The 21,091-nt window shown below is 42.6% G+C and overlaps 3 protein-coding genes across 3 annotated transcripts; 1 reads left to right on the top strand and 2 right to left on the bottom strand.

Moving 5' to 3' along the window:
* Window positions 1–623: 623 nt before the first annotated feature.
* On the bottom strand, window positions 624–4,780 carry LOC139664604 (acid-sensing ion channel 1A-like; the record flags this gene model as incomplete). Its single annotated transcript, XM_071543498.1, has 2 exons — window positions 4,410–4,780; window positions 624–819 (listed from the first exon to the last, which is right to left on the bottom strand). Coding segments are annotated over exons 1-2 (567 nt in total), but the record flags the coding sequence as incomplete, so codon positions are not given.
* A 2,496-nt stretch (window positions 4,781–7,276) lies between these two features.
* Window positions 7,277–9,524, top strand: spryd4 (SPRY domain containing 4). Its single transcript, XM_071543486.1, has 2 exons — window positions 7,277–7,432; window positions 8,494–9,524. The coding sequence occupies exons 1-2, from the start codon at window positions 7,300–7,302 to the stop codon at window positions 9,033–9,035; spliced, it is 675 nt and encodes a 224-aa protein (XP_071399587.1). The 5' UTR covers window positions 7,277–7,299; the 3' UTR covers window positions 9,036–9,524.
* Window positions 9,525–9,580: 56 nt separating this feature from the next.
* On the bottom strand, window positions 9,581–21,091 carry LOC139664596 (glutaminase kidney isoform, mitochondrial-like). Its single transcript, XM_071543485.1, has 18 exons — window positions 20,880–21,091; window positions 19,965–20,052; window positions 17,739–17,860; window positions 15,930–16,059; window positions 15,737–15,816; window positions 15,460–15,623; window positions 14,819–14,877; window positions 13,440–13,472; window positions 13,279–13,337; window positions 13,125–13,191; window positions 12,939–12,989; window positions 12,647–12,823; window positions 12,387–12,518; window positions 12,143–12,235; window positions 11,700–11,761; window positions 11,333–11,409; window positions 11,083–11,146; window positions 9,581–10,961 (listed from the first exon to the last, which is right to left on the bottom strand). Exons 1-18 carry the CDS (start codon window positions 21,089–21,091, stop codon window positions 10,796–10,798), a joined length of 1,836 nt encoding a protein of 611 aa, XP_071399586.1. The 3' UTR covers window positions 9,581–10,795.

The raw sequence follows: 21,091 nt of genomic DNA, 5'->3' as shown, positions 1-21,091 counted from the left end.
TTGCTGTAACCATTACTTCTCACCAGAGTGGGTTAGGATTCAAACCAGCAGCAGCCACAGGGAAGATGCAGCGTTCAGCCTCCGGTCAGGAGAGCACATGTTTGTTTCTCCGCATGGTTCACTCAGTGGTTTGCTCTTCCATAGCAGCCAGCTGCAGCTCAGCGGGGTGTCTGTGTGTGTGTGTGTGTGTGTGCGTGTGAGTGTGTGTACGTGTGTGTGTGTGTGTGATAGCAAGGGAGGGGCTTTGGTGGAGGAGCTCTCAGACATCACACTGTACTATATGTATGTATAGAGTCTATATAGCCTCAACCCTGACAGATGCTGGCTGACCCAGGGTCTCTGGCATCACCACAGTGCATGTCACCTCTCATCATCCTTTAACCCACTATAAATAGATAGTTCCATATAGTAGATTTCCACACAGTAGCTGTAACTTTCACCAAAAGGGGTTACTAAGCATCTACAGTAACTATTGCTTCTAGAATGTGTGTAGTTTGCACATATTTTGACATAAAGTAATTAGTTACTGTATGCATTTAAGCACCAAAATCAAAAGTACTGTATGGACTGTATTGCTGTGGTTTTGTAAATAAACTTCTTGATCTTCTTGGGATTCAACTTACAACTTTGAAGTCCTCAGCTCGGCACTCTGACCCGTGGAAATGGCAGGACAGCAGCATCTCGCTGATGTCGTGCCCGGTGCGGTCGTAAAATTCCCGCATGTTGAAGGGACGCGGCTTGAAATTGTGAAAGTCCGCTTTGACCTTCAGCGTCTCCAGAACGCTCTCCTCCACAAGATGCACGTCCCTGATCTCATACCTGGATAGACAGAGAGAGAGAGAGAGGGAGAGAGAGAGAGAGAGAGAGAGAGAGAGGGAGAGATACTTGTGTTAAGAAATATTCCATTCACGCCAAGTCACACACTTTATTTCAGACTGTTTGGTGTGGAGTGATGGAATTTCTTTTACTGTACCTCTTCACACTGAATAAATCATTGTCTGACCATAAAGTAGAGCTCGTAAAAAGTGGATTCAGCCTTGAAATGTTCTTCCAACGCTCCAGGAAAGTTTATGAGTCTTTATTAGTGAACTTTCACTCCGCTCACCCATAGCTAAAAATAGTACAATTCAGAATGAATCAAAAGAGATGGAAAACAGAGTAAAGTAACAGTGAAAGTATCCAAGATAGTTTTCTGCTGCATTTTCTGGCTTGGAACTGATAGCACTACCATAACATAAAGCTTGACTGTATATAGGCTAAAAGTGCAGACAATTATATGGCTTCCATAAAGCTGGTCTTCCATTCACTGTCAGTATTGTAGCTCCAGGCTGTAAAATGGTGTGTCTCGGTTTTCTGCTTTCAAACTTGAGCAAAGATTTGTTTATGTCCATAAATGCTGATTGGATTGTCCTAAAAAAAAAACTAATGCCTTCTAGTGTGAACTCTTGAATTGATTGATATTCCCCTTTAATAGTTAGCCCAGACATGAAATATTAAAGGCATGATAAAAGCACCACAAGAAGAAAGGGAATTGTTGAGAGGTTTTTTAGTGCAAGCTTGTTACCTTAGGCTTTCACTGAATGAATTGATTGTGAGTATTTCTGGCTATTAGTTGTCAAAGTCAGTGAATTCTTCCTGTCACTTCTTTCCTTACAGGAAAGCCACATTTCCATGAATCCAGGCACTCTTTACTTTGATCAAAATCCCACATTAAAAAAGAAATGTGCTTGAGGGTGTCTGGAATTCATATGCTGTAAACTCTTCTTATTTTTTGTATATCATTTTTTTATCTTTATTTCTTAATTTGCCATTTTCTGGTATCTGAAGTCGTATATGTTCTGTCTGTGATTGTGTGCACATGTGCATGAGTGTGTGTGTGTACATGTGTGTCCTTCTTTTATGAAGACAGAGAATAAAGGCCTGTGAGTCACTGAGTGGGGAGCCAGCCTTCCCACATAGTACACAGCATTATCGGTGGCACCGGGAAATTTCCTTTCATTTAGTGGAGCTCAGTAAATCTGACCATGCTGCCCAGTATTAGGAGAGAGCAGAATAGCTGTAAATGCACACACTCTCTACCCTCTCTGTGATCTCCCACTGTGCTATTATTAAAAATGTCACCATTTTAATGGACTCACCAAAAAAGCAGCTCGCCAGGATTTTTCAGAGAACACTGGCTCAAATGAAGGGCTTTTGGAAATTCTCAAATGAATGTAGCCTCTTTCAAAGACGTTTCATCCAAACATGGACTTTTATTGATCTTTTGTATCACATATTGTAGTCTATATACCCCATGTGTTTTCTGTGCACTACATGATTCTATAGGACTAGAATTTAACATTTAAGTCAAAGCCTATCACGCATGATTTCCACACAATACATACAATAAACCTATTTCATTTCTTCTGAATGGAGTACAAGAATGTGAAACCCATGCATGGTAGTGAATGTCTTGTGAGGGTAAAGGTGCATCTAACACTCAGAGTATTGTAAGTCTGCTGAATGTCAGACTCATCACACTGACAGCTTCCAAACATTAAATCAATCATGACTAACCTCATCCAGGTTCAATGGTTCATAGATTGTTTGTGCCATTAAGATGAGAGGAGGCCCCACTATGGCAGAGGTGAGATGCACTCTTTTTCCACACAGACACTGTCTTTGTTTGATTAAAAGAGAACTTAATTGAGGAGAGCCATTTACTCCCCACTGTTTGTGCATCGGACAAACCTGCCAAGAAGGCACTTATGAGATAAAATCCCACAAGCACACAAGCCGACAGGATCAGCAGAGGCTGACACTTGAGTGTGTGCGGAGCTTTAATATCATGCCACAAGACATTTCCCAGACCAATGACTCCAAACACGGGAAGTGGGAGGAGAAAGTTCTCAACTGGATTTCATGCCACAAGCGCTTTCATTTTTAGCCGAGGGGATAACAACTAAGTGTGCAGTTGCGGTGCCTCTCTACCTAGCCTAGGGAGGCCGGATAATGAGCACTAAACCTACTTCAGACAAACAATCCAGAGTGCAAGAGGGGAGATGATACATTCATAAGGAAGAATGAAAACCACACTTTAAGACACCAATCCCCAACTTTAAACAGCCTTCCTCGTGTTCCATCACCTGAAATGTGGGATTAGGGGATGTATTCACAAAAAACCTAGTGTCACATATGAATTTAGCATTCCTACTGAATGAATAAAATCCAGATGGCAAGTACCGATCATCAGTCACACCAGCATCACAGATAAAATGCTAATTTTAGCGTTCAGCCTGGGATGATCATTAAAGATTTAGGCTAGTGATTGACTGTATACCCACATAAAAGTAGAGCCACCAGAGGCACCCAGTGCTGTCTGCTGAGCTCTGTCCTCTATCTCTTTAACTGACAGCCTGTCACAGGTTCAGATCCCCTGTTTTAGCTCTGCATTTTTTTCAATCTCCTCTTTATTTAAGTGGTCTGCAATCCCTTCTCCTGTCTCTCTCTCTCATGTCTTGTAGGCGCTTAAGAAACACTTTGGCTGTCCGGCACAAAATGTGGATAGCCTCTGCTGATTGTTTCATTACCATGCCTCTGTTGACATTTGAAAGAATACTACAGCACCATAGGGGGGAGCAACATGTTCATCATACTGCTTCCAAGGCCAGGATTAGTCACAGTGTCTCTGTAGGAGACCTTCCTTCTCCCTCCCCCCTCTCCTGTGCTTCTTGGAAAGGCCAGTGCATTGTCTTAATTACTGAAAATGTGTTACTCAAAACTGCTCATTTTTCATTATGCTAACTTTCCCGCCGCCAGATTCTTTGACAGCTCCGAAACAAAGGGATTTAATGTGTGGGAGTAGAAATTTTTTTGGAAGCTTTGTTCCAAGTTCCTCATAACAATACCCAGAGCAGCTGCCATTTCACTCGCACAATCAAAAGAAACAGACTCTCCAGATCTTTCCTCCTGTGCATACATGCTGTTGCAATCCCCAATATCCAGAGCCTTGAGCTGCACCAACAGGAGTTTTCTGATTATAACGCCTTGGTTCATTCAAGCCTGACAAACACGGCCTGCTCTCCAAGCACTGAATGACTCAAATACGAGTAAGAAACTATTATTGTGAAACTATTGTGAATGTGCGAGACATAGTTGCAGCGTGGATACAAAAAAAAAAAATAATTTCCAGATTCCTAGTGACGGAATCAGTGGCCCATATAAAAGGTAGGGTACCTTGCAGGGCGTTTCTCTGAAGAAATGGGCTGATATTAAAGGATAATATCAAATGCAGCTGGGAAAGCATTGACCTGAGGCACACCAGAATAAACTGTGACACAGAAAAAAACACTACACAGTAATTGGTTGCAGGACAGACTGAATTCTGGGATGTGTTTTGGGGTTTTGAGCTGGTGAACACTTAACCATACCTCTGATTGAGCAAGGCCAGCAGCTCCCCTGCGTGGTACAAGTCATTGCGCGTGACCCGGCTGAAGCGAAAGGCGTTCAGGTTGCAGAAGGTGACGGCGGGGAACACCATCACCGGGGTCGTGACCTCGTCCAGCTTGGTGACGTGGGGATACTCCAAGTAGAAGTGGATCCGATCCACGCACACGTACAGCAGGAAGGTCAGGGAGCCGAGGAAGAACAGCACCCACAGGCAGCGCTTGATGCAGACCCGCTCGTAGGTGAAGATGTGAGAGATGCCGTGCAGCGTTGAATTGTGCGCAAAAACTTCTATGGGCGGAGGCTGGTTTGTGTCCATTTCCTCGGTTTCTACTTTGAGATCCATTGTCACCATATGCGACCGGCTCGATCTGAACGCCAAAGTCAGAAAACAAGATTCAAAACACCTGCTGTTTCCGCGGAGAGCAAACTGTCTTTAACTACATAGTACAAGTGTTATTCACGGCACTGACCGAAAGCGAGTGCGCAACCATAGTTGACGTGTTATTCTGAATTAAAATCGGAGCCTGTATACACCTGTGGCATATGCCGTCATTATCCATCTAACCAGAGGGAAGCGTGTGGAAAACCAGCCTTGGACTTGATGCGGTTCGGTCGCCATCCCTCACGCGGACTGACGGGAAAACATATCGAGCATCCGCTGCTTCTCAAAGTCACACGAGCACCGATTGTGAGCAGGAGTTATGCATTTCAAAAGAACAGGCATGCATAACCGAGACGACTCAAAAGCATGCATAATCTTAATAAATGAATGTCCATCACCACATGCACTAGCCTACTGTATGTTGTTTTCCCAGTTTTCTCAATGGATTACAATTGCATTAAAGCAAAGACGCTGAGAGAAAAAAAAAGAAGGTTTGACAAAGTGTTTCATCAGCCTGCGAATTGCTGGTCGATTATCAGTGCAGTGAAGCATATCATTCCTGCACGCCAACAACAGGAATCCAGGAGACCGAAGAGAAAAGAAATCCCTCTGACACTTCAGCTTCAATTTATTAAGAGTTCCTCTGTAGCTCCGTTTCCCGCATGCACCCCTCCATCCGCTGGTTTTCGGGTCAGGAGATCCTCTGCGGGACCTGCCAGCGTCTTTAATTAGAGTAAGAGCATTATTCTGGTCGGTGGTGAGTCGTGAGCTTTCCCCTCTTCTTGCGTCTGTGTCTGGCAGCAGCGACGGACAGGAGCAGAGCCGCTTAAAGTGGACTGACTGTCTGCGATGCACTTGTGAGCTCCGAGTTAACTAGTTTCACATCCTCACTACACAAGACCACAGCCCACAGTGTGCGCGTGCCCATATAACTCAGATAACCGTGTGTGTGTGTGTGTGTGTGTGTGTGTGTGTGTGTGCGAGAGAGAGAGTGAGAGAGGGACAGAGAGAGAAAGAGAGAGAGAGAGACCCTATATAGCCAAAAAAAATACTCTAATATTCATATTCATCTAAAGCAATCATATGGAGACTTATAGCGTGTCTGTGGTGCTCAGTAATGATAATAATAATTTAACAGTAATGTTATTGTAGTTTATGTTTTATTTCCTACAGTATAACTATAATAGTGCTATAGGGATTTACAGCTTTTCTGTGATATTTGCATTTGCATAGTATCCTCCTGAAATTTATTGCAGCATTACTCTATTACTCTAGTTCTCTAGAGAGAGAGAGAGAGAGAGAGAGAGAGAGAGAGAGAGAGAGAGAGAGAGCATTGTGTGTAAGTATCTCTGTTCAATCACGTGACAAACTTTGATTGCAGCCCTATCTGGCCAAATAGGAGGGGGATTGAACAACCTCTCTCTCTACAAGGGCCAGCTATTCACTTTACAACAAATCCACCACGTGCCCAACTGTTATTACAAAAAAAGCCAAAAAGCAACAGTGATACGCCCAATGTACAGCTTTGACCATGAATAAACCATGATACTTAGTTCCCAGCGGGACACCGGCGTGAAAAATGGATCTCGCTGGGTAACAAGGCTGACTCGAGCTTTGTTAATATAACAAAATATTTATTATATGCCATGAAAGATGCATTGCCCACCTTAAATGCATCAGCGTGAAAAAAAAATCTTCCATCTGTGAGATAAAAGTGCTCCACTTGCCACTGCGCCCTGGGGCGCTTCTTATCTCAAGCCCGACGTAAACATCTAACAAATGCAGGGCATAAAAAATGCAGCAAACCAAATTTGATATATTTATAATGTTTAAGCAAGGTTCTTCCAAAGATGTACGATTTAAAATAATGATATTAGGGCTACTCTTCCCCATAACTAGTGAAACAAATTGATATTTCAGAAAAATCACAGACACCAACCAAAAAACTGCTACCTAGCACATCTAAATATCAGATTGAAGTTGAATTATCCAAAAACGATATCCCAACCCACAGTCCTCTCAGTTGAAGCGGGCACTCAGATAATGGGATGAAAGTATTCCCATTACTTTGAGTTTATCAAGCGAAAGTCTGACAAAAACACTGGACATCAACGCAGTTTGGTTTCCCTGATCATTCCCAGGAGGGTATCCTGAATCTGAAGGTAAGATAAGATACAACCACCAGTTTTTGGTGTGTAACAGTAAAGTAACCTTGTGTAATGAGTAGCGCAACAGACCGCCTCATAAGTAGAGTAATGCATTACTTTTGAAACACGTAATGAGTAGGATAATGCATTAATTTTTGGGGGCATTTTTGACAAGTTCACCAAACCAGGCCGACTCACAGCACTGACCGCTGTCCGTGGTGCTGATTTGGTGAGTTTTGGCGGATCACTGTGTTCATCTCCAGGCCCACAGGTGGCAGCAGAGCGCAGTGATACAACATTTGGACAGGGAGAAGGACAGACAAACATGTGAGCAGCGTAAAAATGGCGATGCCCGCTAGCCTGACACATTTCTGTCGCCTGGCAGTACAGACTGTCTCCTCTCTGCCAGTCAAACATACGCGGCAGATAATCCTGCCAGCGAGAAGATGGTATATAACGAGGTCGACGGGAAATAGTGAGTGAACAGTTTTGGAAAACTTGCAGAAATGCGAGGCCTTTTGGCCATAGTTTGAGCTCAGAGGTCAGTGCCAGCAGATAGCCTAACGTCACGGCGTCTATTATCGGACACGCAGCCAGACTCTCAATTCTCAACTAATGCATAATGCCTATTGTTTTTCTGGCCTTTTCCCGACCCGCACACCAATAACACCACATCCACTTTCTTCCACAACTATTTTCTTACAAATTGTGGATCTTATCTATAGCATCGCCCACTAATACAAGGATTAAAAGCGGAGAAAACTTTAGTAACCGTGCAGCGCTTCCTTGGGCGGATACTCCTGTCCGATTTCTGTAAACAGAGATCAAAGTCACTTTGTACTCCGAAATATAGGTGTATCATTACAAACAAAAAATGCATATGAATTGGTAAATATGTTAACATACTGAGGAGTGAATTAACGGGCGGTCGTCGTGTAAATTTTGTGGGAAACGGAAAGAGACGTCAGACAGGGGTCGTGTCCGATGATGGATGTGTCGCCGCTAGCTGTCCGATGATGGATGTATTTACATTAGATTCCTTACCATGCTTGCCCAAATGTCTTCGCACATATCTCGATATTCTTGGCTCATTTGTGCCTTGAACTCGTCTCGAAAAGATAATGAGATTAAACGTGATTTATGACGAGTTTAACCACGTTGCTAACAAGCTAGTTAGCAACACATTAGCAGCAGATTCACCCAGGCTGCTGTGCTGAAAGCTAGTCATTGTTGACATGATCTTATAACAAACTTCTCTGACCTCCTGACCTGTGTACAGCTCATACAGGATATTCAAATCAATTTCATGGATATTCATCATATTATTGACAGGTCAGCCACACCACATTTCCTTCATTTAGATTATTAGATGCCAGTGTTGTTTCCATCATTGATAGCCTAAATGTCAGATTTTAAGGCATATCAGATTTAACATTCAAAGGCATACAGTGGAAGTTACAGGACTGAAATTACATCTGTGCATTTGTTTCAGTATAACAGAACATAAATTACTGTTAATTTTGTTACTTTCTGTAGACCTGCAGTTCAGGCTAGATGAGAGAACAGCCCACAGCAGTCTGGACCTCTTCAAGAAAGACACGGGTGTCATCTACCGCATGCTGGGCCTGGACCCCAGCCACGTGCAGGACAACCCCGAGCGCTTCCGGGACTGGGCCGTTGTGTTCGGCGACGAGAAGATCACAGGCGGACGCCACTACTGGGAGGTGACGGTCAAAAAGTCGCACGAGTTTCGCCTGGGCGTGGCCGAGGCGCTGATGTCCCGGGACGATTGCGTGGGCACCAACAACTCCTCCTGGGTGTTCGGCTATGCCCAGCGCAAGTGGTTTGCCATGACCGGCAACAAGATGGTGCCTGTGACGCTGGTTGGCAAGCCGGACCGCGTGGGCGTCCTGCTGGACTACGAGGCTGGCCTGCTGGGGCTGGTGGACATCCAGAAACCCAAGGTCATCCACACCGTCAAGGCCCGGTTCAGGGGGCCTCTCTGCCCGGCGTTCGGACTTTGGGACGGGGAGCTGCTCACACACTCTGGCCTGGAGGAGCCCGAGGGCTTGAAGTGAAGCACAAGAGGAGCTGTGGGGGATGTTGATGATGGTGGAGAGCGGCCCGCGGCTTGGATGTGCATTAAGTTTGGTACCGTGGCAACACTTACTACAACAATATCTTTAGTATCTGTCCAGGAACGAAAGCAATATCTTCCTCAGAAATCAGCTAAAGCTTAATTACAGGTGTTGGTTCATTATCCATGGTCCGGTTGGTGCATAACCATGACTCTTAACAATGCAAGTTCATACTTCATGTATGTCATACAACCTCAGGCAATTGTATCACAAAAGCTGTTTTTTTCTATGTACCTCATGTGTTATCTCTGATGTGAGCTAATGTGAAAATATGTGTGTTTATAGAGCATCTTGTTGAGGGGAATACTATACTAACTGCCAAGTTGTTGCCTTTGCTTTAAATTCTGGCATTATCCATACTCTCATCGTGCTAAAATCAAAACAAAACCTTTTTTGAGTCTCATGTTCATACTGTATATTGTTTAATAAAATGACTTAATTAAAACGGTTTTTCATGTTTCTCTTTTATTTACAGCAGGATGACAGATTTTTACACTGACAGACTAAAGCTTAGCTTCAAAGTCCTACCCGAGGAATCATTTCACTGAAGAGCAAAAGTTAAAAAATTTAATTGCACATTAATTAAAATGAACAAATGACAATCAACAAAAAGTATTAATTTGATATGCGATTGAGTTGCAGAAAACTCATCTTGTATCACATAACGTAGTTGAGCGTCTAGCACAGTGCAGACAATCACTTGTGCATAAAGAGCAAAAGCTGTAGTCAATTGTTACATTTCAACACGTTAACATATATTGTGTTGAATGACACAAATGTGTGTTGTCCCAAACACGGAAGACATACAGATATGTTGAAAATTACACATTTCACACTTTAGCGTGTGAAGACAGGCAAAATGGTGAAATGAGAGAACTTGCACCAAAGAGCAGAGAGCAGTTTCTCAAAAGAAATTACCTGATCACCACATCACACATCTCAATCATCATCTCAAGCTCTCAAAAGTGGATAAATGTTGAGCTGGTTTATGAGACACAATGAACTGACACCAACCACAGTGAAACACTCCTTCCAATGTACAGACACAAATGCAACTGAATTACTTCCTTTTGAGGTAGAATAATTATTAGGCTACAGCAGAACTCTTCTTTGCTGATAACATTTCTAACAAAGCTACAGGTATGGAATTATGCAGCCATTACACTGGAGCATAAAAGGCACTGATAAAATAATGATATTAGCACTGGTGAAGCAAAACATTTCAATATATCAGAAATAAATAAACACAAAGCATATACATATTTACATCACAGTGACATTTTCCAATAGCAGCTAAGAATATAACAATAAACATAAACATGATGGCAACTATAGCCAAATCATGGCTCCAAATCATGGCATCTGTCTTCCTCCAGACAAGCAACAGGTTGCTTGTTGGTGTCTTATACAGTGCTACGTTGATACTTTACATTCTCAAACCATTCCTTGTACAGAAATGTACAGAAATGCAATAAAAAGGCACTTAATTCTGCACTGTTCAGTCTTTCAAGTTATAACGATCTACGGATGATCCCACCATCATTATAACACAACGTGTGTTACCTCATTAAAGATACCCTCATTCATTAATCCTCCCAATCACACTATCTCTTTTCAATCCTCTTGGGTGCATAAGGTCTTAGGTATTTCATAGAATAAACAATTTTAATTTCCATGACTCTCTCATTATCCCATGTGGCTCAAACGACACCCTTCAGTGTGTCCAGTGTGTCTAGCGTGGTCTTCTGCTCCTCTGTGTCGGACTGGGAGTCGCTGTCAGCGTACATGCGCTGGTACTCCTGCAGCACTGACACCACACCGTCATGGCTGAACTGCATGGCATCATCTATGGGGGTGTTTCCCCATCTAATGAAGAACACAAGGCAATATGGAGATGGATAGATTGTCAAAGTTGGCAATATGGAGAAGAAAAGATTCTTACTTTTCTAGTAATGGATGAATGGGTAGATATATATAAGAGCCATACCTGTCTTTCACATGGGGATTCACTTTGCACACTTCTGTTAGGAAGATGACTGCTTCCACATGGCCTGAAATAGAAAGTGAACGATCCCATGTCAACGCAAGCCTGGCGAGCCATTCTTCTCTATGATAAGCCCGCCATCTTTCCAAACCAGCCCAACACATTGTTATGTAAATGTCATATTTCATTTATTCTAGTTTTAATATCAGGCAGACATTATTGAAGAATGAATTAACTAATGATTAAATGTCACCTTCGGCGGCGGCGATGTGGAGTGCAGAGCGAGAGTCGTAGTCTCTCTCCTCCATGTCCACAGCTGAAAGGGCAAACCTGAAGGGATAACCAAGAGGTGCAGATGGAGGAACAGAGAGAGAGAATGCACATGGAAAAGGTTAACTCAGGTGATAGATGGCTAACTGTCAAGGTACTGTGTCTTGCTGAATAGCCCTAAAATTAAAAAGTAAAAGAAATAAAATTGTGTTACATAAATATGAAAGGAGACATGTTCAAAAAAAGCCATGAATGAATTATTAAGATTGTATCATCGGGCTCTCGTCCGCTAGTCTGGCGCCGGAGCTTTGTGATGAAAAAGTAAAGGCCAAGTTTCTGTCTTTACTTGCCTCCTCAGAGAAGAGACGTCGCCGCTGTAGGCAGCAAACATCAGGTTCACCACCGACTTGTTCTAATGAGGCAAAAGGCAAAAGGCAAACGTTATGATAATGGATTGGTTCTAAAAGTGGTTACAGAAAGAATACTGTCTGATTAGTTGTGTGGCCATTTATTATTCTGGGTAAAGCACAGGACTTGCAGTTCAACACTGGGGAGAAGACTCATAGAAGAGTCATAGTATTCCCATGATGTCACATGCATTTCCAATATGGTGCTTTACCATAAACACAGCTCATTGGCTGTGGCTGTCATTTGGTCATAATCACCTATTACTTTATGACAATCACCTGTTATTTTCCTACCAAGATGGCTGTGTGGTGATGTAACAGAATACTATGAATAGGCAGCCTGAATGACAGCTGTAACATACTGTAAATACAAAAAAAGCTCTTACTGGGTCATCATCCGATCTTCTTCTGGGGTCATGCTTTCTCGCGAAGTGCCTCAGGTTGTCGTAGTTGTGGAAATTGAAGTGAGACACCAGGTCCTAATCAGTCAAAGGTGGAAAAAGATGGAATATTTGAAACATAAAATAGTCATTTGTTCATGTAATCTGTCAAATATGACATCTATAAATCTAACAATTTGTTATATTCAAGAATGAACAATGACAACATGATAAAACTGTGGCTGCATACCTGACAGAAGTGAATTCCACGAACGCTGTTTCCGAGCCGGTCTAACGGGGGAGACCAACACATCATTCCCATGACATTGGGGACGACCAACAGCACAGCGCCCGAAACGCCAGATTTAGCAGGCAAGCCCACCTAAAGAGAAACAACAAAACGTCCCGAAATAAGTGACTGACAGTAAATGCAATAGTAGAGGCCCCACCACTCTGAGCTGTAAGGCCACCTATTCTTTCAAGCGGATCATCTAACTCCCGGCGACTCACTTGGAAGGCAAACTGTCCGGAGAAGTCGTACATGCCACAGGAGTGCATGAGGCTCAGGGTGTTGCGCACTGCTTCGGCACTCAGCACACGCTCTCCTGTGATTGGACAGATACCCCCATTCGCCAGGGTGGCAGCCATGACACTCCCTGACTCACAGGTCACTTCAATGGAGCACAGCTGGAATGGAAAAAACAAATGAAACAATCAGACCTTTGCTGAACCAGAGAGACACAGAGAGGAGTTTCAAGTTTCACCTACAGAATACAAAAATTTTAAAGATGCAGAGTCTCACCTGAAAGTAGAAGTCCAGGGCCGCTATCATATCTGCGTTATCAGGAAAGCACTGAAAGAACCACAGCTTCAGGTCAGACTCAGTAGATATTCATTTTCTCTACTAAGATAACACTCTGAAAACTGAACAAGCACCTGAAGATATCTTAGTTACTCTAAAGTCAACACAAAGCTCTATAAGACTCACTTTTTTCTCTTTCAGATAATAACCAATCGCATAATTCCGATCGCCGGTCTCCTTCTCTGACTGGAAACTGTAAGAACATAACAGGTATGAGAAGCTGTATTTCATGTGATACAGGACAAATAGGGAGCATTTTCTTTTGCAGCACAACACTCACGTTGCATTGCTGAAGCCCACATACTCATTGCCAGCCATACTTTTCAAGAAGTCCATTACCTATAATGACAACACATTAGCAGATGGTTTCAGTTGGGAGACCAAACAAATGAGCAGAATCCTAGAATATTTAAGTTTGAAACTCAAAAGTATTTTACTTACGTAGTCAAACCTCTCCGCCTTGTTTGAAACAGGCTGTCAAAAGAAGCAAAAAGTCAGTTTGTGATGCAATTTTTATACGCCAAGTGTCATTCAGCTCCTATAGATGGCAGTGTTTGAGTATTTTGACACTGTGCCACAGGTTTGAGTGTGACTGTGGGTGGGCGTCTGGGTATGACGTGTAGAGGGTGTCTTTCTGACTGTCAGTCCATGTGGCAATGTGAAGACTTTGGCAAGGGCTTAGCGCTTGGGGGTAGGTTGAATTTCAAGGTCCAGTAAAAGATCGTTACCAAGTTGTAAAGTTACCAAATAGGGGGAAGGTATTGTTTTTCCCATATTGCTTTTAACGACTCTAGCCGTAAAGGTTAAAGATGATATCAAATATTGCTTAGAGTTGAAGGGATGATTTCATGGTCAATAATGAAGTTGGCTTTATGTGAAGTAGTTTCTCTGTGGTGCTATCCCTGATATGCCAACAGTTTTTTTTCCAAGAAAACTCATAAAGTTGTGACATTTACACTTTGGAGGTACAACTGCTCCCATCAGGGCATAAATGTTGCAGAAAGTCAAAAACAACATTCAACGAGTTTTTACTTTCAGTCTTTTCTCTCTACCTGCACGTAAAATCTTGATCCTCTGTGTATATACCCTTATCACTGTATATACAAACAATATCCAAACGCAAACGTGTCCCACACATGCACACACACGCAAACAAGGGTGGCTAACACACCTTCTACTCCCAGGGCTGTAATTGGCTAGAGAAACACACACGCCCCTGCTGTCAGTCCACAGCTCAAGCCCCTCCCCCTCTGCTGAACTTGGCCCACATATGATAAGAGGCCGATCTTGTCAGTCAGCTGGTGAGGACAGGTAGCCAGCGAGAGGGAAAACTCAGCAGAGGAGGCATACACAGTCATATATGGGTACCATCCACCCCCACGTGTTACAATAAGGCCAAAGCTGAAGGATAAGCCTGGCTGCTGGTCAATCAGATGGTGTTGACCATAGTCCAACCGGTAAGGCCAGTAAGCGAACAGCCAATAGCTTATTGATTACTTATGCCAATGTGACAGCTGCTGCTGACATTGTAGCTCAGGTGTTGATTCTTCTAGGTCATTTTGCATTGATACGATTCCTTACAGCATTTAAAGTCACAGGCTATGGGATACACAATACTACTATCTGTTCCAGGGAGGCCACCCTTCATTTTTCCCTGCAGGACACCCTCATTAAGGAGAGCCAGATGCGTAGGAGGTGTGTGTGTGTGTGTGTGTGTCCTATATTGAAAATCTCAGCACACGTAAACCCACAGCCTTTGATGATTCAGAACCTGTACCATCATATTAATCTATTAATCTGAAAAGCCTTTAGATTTTTACCTTTATTAAAGAACTGATGACTATAGCTCCGGCGTTCACCATTGGGTTGTGTGGTTTATCTGCATAAGGAATGAGAGCATGTTATCACACACTTGCACGTAACCACCAGGGCAATAAACTACTGAGATTACAGTGGCTTTTAAACAGAAGGACCTAAAATAACAGCTAATAAAATGGAAACACTTGCCAGTTTGTTCCAGAGGTGAATACGTAATAACAAATGGCTATAAAGGTGAGATGACTATACAGTACAATAGTGAACAGTCTTGCTCACAGCCCATCTGACGGGAAACCTGATGATAAACTGTAAAATTATGTCCTCTTCTTGCACTATCTTTGCTCTGTTGTCAGAATCCACAGCCTGTTGCAATTACCGATCAAAGAGCTGATGCTGCCAACATTTCTCAGTAACCTTCAGGTGGAGAGGGTGGCTTATTTATTTTATTTTTTTTGCTTTACACAATCATTAACCAAAGCCAGGATTAATCATATCTAGCATTATTGATTACAGCTTGTTTTTGTGTAATAAAGTAATTCCCCTCAGTACTTTAGTCATCCTTAACCCACCAAAACTTCTGTATGAATGCAGATATCAAGAGGGCACATGTGAAGTGAAAGTCCATACTACACCCCTCTCTTACCCTCCTCATCAAGAGACAGCTTGTTGAACTTGAGTCCGCTGGGTTCTTTGCCAACAAAGTGGTGCACATGCTCAGTGCCAAGCTCGTGCACAGCGATGGCGTACTCCAGCGGCTTCACACATGACTGCAGACAGAAAGGGACCTTGGTGTCGCCCACAGAGTGTCTGCGCAAGGACGTCATGAAAAAGCAAGGAAAAAATGAGAATGTTAGGGAGACGGTAAGTGGTTAAAGATTTCAGAATGGAGACAAACTGATGGAGTAACGTCATGTTGTTACCTCTGTCCGTCGACTGTGCAGAGAGATGCTCCCCAAAGATCAGGACTGAACTTAGCCAGCTGAGGAATGTAATCAGCTACCTGCACACAGACAGAGATTCACAGAACAATATGAATGTACTGTAATGAATGAGCAGACACTGATTCTGTGTGTGTGTGTGTGTGTGTGTGTGTGTATTCCCTCTCTTACTCACTTGTCCTCCCTCCTGCTGCTGTGCATTGTCGTACATCTCATTGATGTGCTGGGCAAACTCTTCAAAGTCTGGGATGATGAACTTTTTTCTGAAGGCCTGAGTCAGCAGCATGATGTTGTTGCCCACACACCTATGAGACAACAAGAGATGGAACTGACATTATGAAGATAGAAGATGCTGCAATGGGTTTAGATGTGGATTTATAATTTCTAATACAATTAAAACATTATTAATAACAGAAACAGAACAAAGGGCAAAAGCACAAATTAGCTCACTGGCAAAATTGAATGGCAAAGAAGGAACTCATAAAAAATATAGTAATATAAATAATGTAGTAATATAAATAAACAAGAGGCACTTGAGTTGCCTAATGTCCCACTGTAAGATAATCTAAAAATTAAACTTTGGGGGCCAGCTAACTGACTAGATTGCATTTTTTCATTAGTAGCAAGAGCGCTAAGCTTCATTATATCAGCTTCCTCCTCTCTTACCCCTTGCCTTTTTTCACTGGGTTTCATCCTAAATTAACCCGGAAAACTGTGATTCTTTGGCTCCACCCACTGAGGTTTGATGATTTCTGCCTCCAGAGCACCTCTTACCCTGAGAAAAGTGTATATAACTAAAACTACAATCAGTTTCCATTGAAGTGAATCTTAAATACTTGAATCTTTAATGGTCTTTTATCGTTGTATTGGAAACATACCAATACAGTAACAGGCAATGTGATAACCTGAAGTGGTTATCCTATGATCCAATCAGATTGGGCTCACAGTGGCCTACTTCCAGCCAATGAATACCCAGCTAATAGGAATTGGTAAACAAACATGCCCACCTATATTATCAGATTATATTGTTTATTATAGATCTTAACTGGTAAGTACTGTATGATCCCAAAGAAAGGAATGTGCATTCTGTCACAGCGGGGATAAACTGAAATATCCGGGCCGCAGTCCTCACTAATCCAAAGCGATGCTAGCGTGAGGTTTTGGGACACCAGGGAAGAGAGTGGAGAGAGATTGCATTATTCATACAGGACATTTTATCAAAAAAAAGGAGATAGCTCTCTCTATTTCTAGTAACCTATTTATAGTGAGCTCTTGAGTGTTCTTCAGGAATGGATAACAATGTCACCTCTCAAATTTCAGAAAACAAGCAAGCTAAGGTGCATGTGATTAATTAAGTTGTCAGCCAGACCGTGTAACCCACTACTGCTACAAGCCAGAGGATGAATCAGAACTGCAGTCAGTAAACCACCCTTGCCAATTAGGAAACAATACTGTTTGGACAGGAGTCTGGATGGTCCAGAGCTTGCTGATATGTTGAGTCCTCTAATATAATTGACACTGTCTGGAGTTCAACCAGAATGATGCCCTTTTACTGACTGCCCTGGAGACCCCTCAGTCTTTCTCCACCCGCTACTCATTGGCTTCAGTGTGTGTGCGCACGTGAATTTGGTCTGTAGCAGCTGTCGGCCATAAAACGCCTGTCTCTGTCAGTCTCTCAGACTCAAATAGCCCTGACTGCACAGATCACCTCCTTTATACAGCCCCAATCAAGAATGAAAGACCCTTAACCTCACCTAACCTTTAGGAACTTCTTCAGATTCATTCGCAGTTTTCAAAAACTGCTTTGGATATGCAACTTTCAAGTAGGAGGAACTCTATTCTAAAAACATTAGAATTCACACCAGATTGGTTTGTTGTTTATTTAAGCAAATGCAGTGCATGTACAGTGTGCCTTTGACATGCAGGTAATGGCTGATACTCCCTTGTGAAGAATTGTATGCATTAATAAGCAAGCTTTTCTCACCTTCTGAAGAGCGTCTGGTCCATCATGACTGGCCCAGTGGAGTCACGCGTGGATTGACGCATCTGACGGACACAATCACGCAGCCGAGGGTCAGATGTCAACAAACCTGTTTTTTTCAAAGCCTGGAGAGGGTGGAAATGAGGTTGTTTTTGAAAATATGGATAGACAAGAGGAGAGGGAGAGAAGAGGGAGATGGAAAATGGGAAGATAGAGAGAGATGTGATCATAAATTGCATTGTTATGAACGACTTTATCAAACAGTATTGCCTGCGGGTCAAAGGCACAGGGAAGTACACGTAATGTCAATTATCAGGATATCAAAAAATGTGTTGATGAGCTATGTAGTTACTGGACTTCAAAGGCTCAGGGGCCCACACATGCGACCCTGGAGGAAATGCAGGCCCAGGCCGGATCATTGGAGTCCCTCCTGTGAGCCAACTGCGGGCCATGCTGACAGCCACAGTATGAAACATGTGTGTCTATTTTAGGCGACATCATGTGCATGTGCCTCCAGACCAGAGAGGCTCCTGGTTATTTTCAAACTCATCTGTCTGATAACTGATTCAACTGGCACCAGCACGTTGCTGGAAGCTTGATATTAGTGTTATTGTATGTCAGTGGGACACATTGGTCAGTGACTCTTGGCCTCGGGGCAGTAAATGCTGAGTTGTGGGGCAGCATTCACACCGTTACAATGTTTCGTATAGAGTGTTTTCCTTCAGCAGAGAGTAGTTTCTCTGTTTAAGTAGGCTATGTGAATACTCTCACCTTCACAAGTGGAATAACAACACAGAACTGACACTTACAAATAGGCCTCGCTAATGAGAACTGCATGTAGTGTAGTACAATGATTCAGCCTGCGTGATACCTGCCTCGATATGTTAATATCTTTTTAATGTAATGCCTAAGTACCCTGAAGGCCTGAATCAGCCTTTATCTCAAAAAGGCTCATCAATAAATCTAATGTAAACTGCATTATTAAATACACATTGTCATGCCGCGCAAATTATTAATCACATGTAGAATGTCAAGGTGATGTGCTACACTAATACATAAAGATAAAACATCCAGTTAAAAAAAGAATCTTGTGAATCCAGTGGGCTCAAATTATTATGGCTAAGCTAAATCCATGTCTGGGAAACTGACCCATCTGCCATAAAATTTACATGTGAGCACGTCCCTTCCTCTGAGTGAATCATCCTTGTAATATAATCACAGACGTTTCTCCTTGCTACTGACTAATACTTTCATGGTCTCTATCCTGCCTCAGTCTCCTCTACAAACACATCCAGTCATCCGTGGTGCAACAACAAGCCACCTGTGTTGACACACTCCTGTTCTCCTAGATGTGCGCTCCTATCAAAATGACTGAGTTGCCATAGATGCCAGGGTCACAAGCTGTCCCTTCCTGGCTTTTGGATGGGACTCTTTGAAACGACGCACCACGTGAAGCTGAACAAGTAATGAGGGCGTGACGGGCTGCAAGTTTAAAGCAATGGCTTGTTAAATATCACAGCACACACACACACACACACACCACCCAGTCTTTTAATAGATATTTGCTCCGTTCATCTGAGTATGCATACGAAGGGCCCCTGGCAAGTTTTCGAACACATGAATTATGATTCATGGAGGGGACATAATGTCCTTTACACCTCTTAAATACTGGGCGTGTGTGCATGGGCCCGTGCAAAGGGAGATGGTCTAAGCTTTTCTACAGTATATGCTACCTTAGTTGCTCATCAAAGCTTTAGGTTCTGTTGCACTCTATATTTACAGAGATAAAACAATTGCAAATAAGTAACAGTTCATATAACTCCATCTGAGGAAGTTCTCGTCCTGTCTGCTTGTAGAGTCTCATAATTGTCAGATATTAATTAAAGCTTAATCCAGCAATTATGATTTGCTGAAGAATGAATGTTGTTGTCTCCAAGGATGGTTACATCAGTGTCACACCTGCTATATTTAGTCCTATTACATAAGGAATTCCCTAAACACCTTTAAAACCTGACCCTGCGTTCAGCTGGAGACACTTTGTGGTGGATTCCTGTTGCAGCTCCTCTTTCACTCCCTGGAGTTGGTTGGGCTAAAGTCAAAGGTCCTTTTAGGAAATAGAATGTGTTGTAGGAGAGAATGTGTTTGTGTGTGTGTGTGTCTCAGCATGCCATGGACAGTCAAAACAGTCCTTGGCGTGACAGAGGAAGGATGAATGTGTTGTTGACTCACAGAGATGAACTGGGAGAGCGGGATCATCTCTTTGCCCTCAGTGATGGTATAGAAAAGTAGGTCCTCCAGTCCACACATCAGCCTGTTTCTGACAAAACAAACAACAGAGCGTTATGCCATGCTATGATTTTCAAAAACCTGCACTGGCTCAATGTAAATATCGAAACAAAAACATGAACGGTGTTTAACCTGTTATGTCAACAATTTAGCCAGTAGTGAAAACACTGCAAACCACCCGGGGTAATTAATGACCTAGTTCTTCACATGAACTGAGTGTTTGTGTGTGTGCGTGTGTGTGTGCGAGAGAGAGAGAGAGAGAGAGAGAGAGAGAGAGAGAGAGAAACCACTAATACTGACCTAATACACTTATGTAAATACCATCCAGTTTCAAATGGTTATAAAGTTCTTGGGAGTCCTCACTACCTGGATCTGGATCTCTAAATCTACAGACCTGTATTCTGAAAGACAATTCACCTTGTAGTTTTTAATATATGTAAATAAAACACATTTATTCTTTGTACAGAATGACCTTTTTGTGTTTATTTTTGTTTTGCATAGGGCTACAACAAAGGGCCTGAACAAAGCTGACTTAAGAACTCTCTTAATATAATAAACTTTAACAGGATAGAGATATCACAGCACAAGTTCTTAAAGGAATATTCTAGGAATATTATAGTGATACCATAGGAGAAAAAAAGAAAAAACACACACACAATAAAAACACCATGAATTACAGTAAGGTCACCATAAACTCACTGAGTACAACAGACACACTTAAAGGGAATGTTTTAGGAATATTATGGTGGGTTTTCCTTAGAAATAGCATGTAGGAATACTGTAGGAAGATTATGATGTATATTAGGAATATTACAGTGATTTGATGGTAATTTTTCCATAGGGACTGCTGTAACCTACTTGCTGTGTCCTTGGGCCACATCAGGGTCCGTGCAGTGATGAAAGGATCTGAGGATGTGCGGTGATGCTGCGCCCCAGTAGGCAAGCTGAACAGGTTGCTGCATCCTGGACAAAACAATGTTGTCAGCTCCAACTCTGGTGGAGATCCCTGCATTTTTAAGTAGCTGGAGAATTCCCGGGTTAGCTGTCCGCAGACTTTTCAGACAATGCAT

The sequence above is a fragment of the Centroberyx affinis genome, unplaced genomic scaffold (assembly GCF_046629955.1).
Source record: "Centroberyx affinis isolate AG114_WGS23_722 - 3 ecotype Tasmania unplaced genomic scaffold, CSIRO-AGI_Caff_v1 ptg004325l_1, whole genome shotgun sequence".
Taxonomy (NCBI): domain Eukaryota; kingdom Metazoa; phylum Chordata; class Actinopteri; order Beryciformes; family Berycidae; genus Centroberyx; species Centroberyx affinis.
The sequence above is the reverse complement of the archived record's forward strand: the minus strand, read 5'-3'. Positions and strand labels throughout refer to the sequence as shown.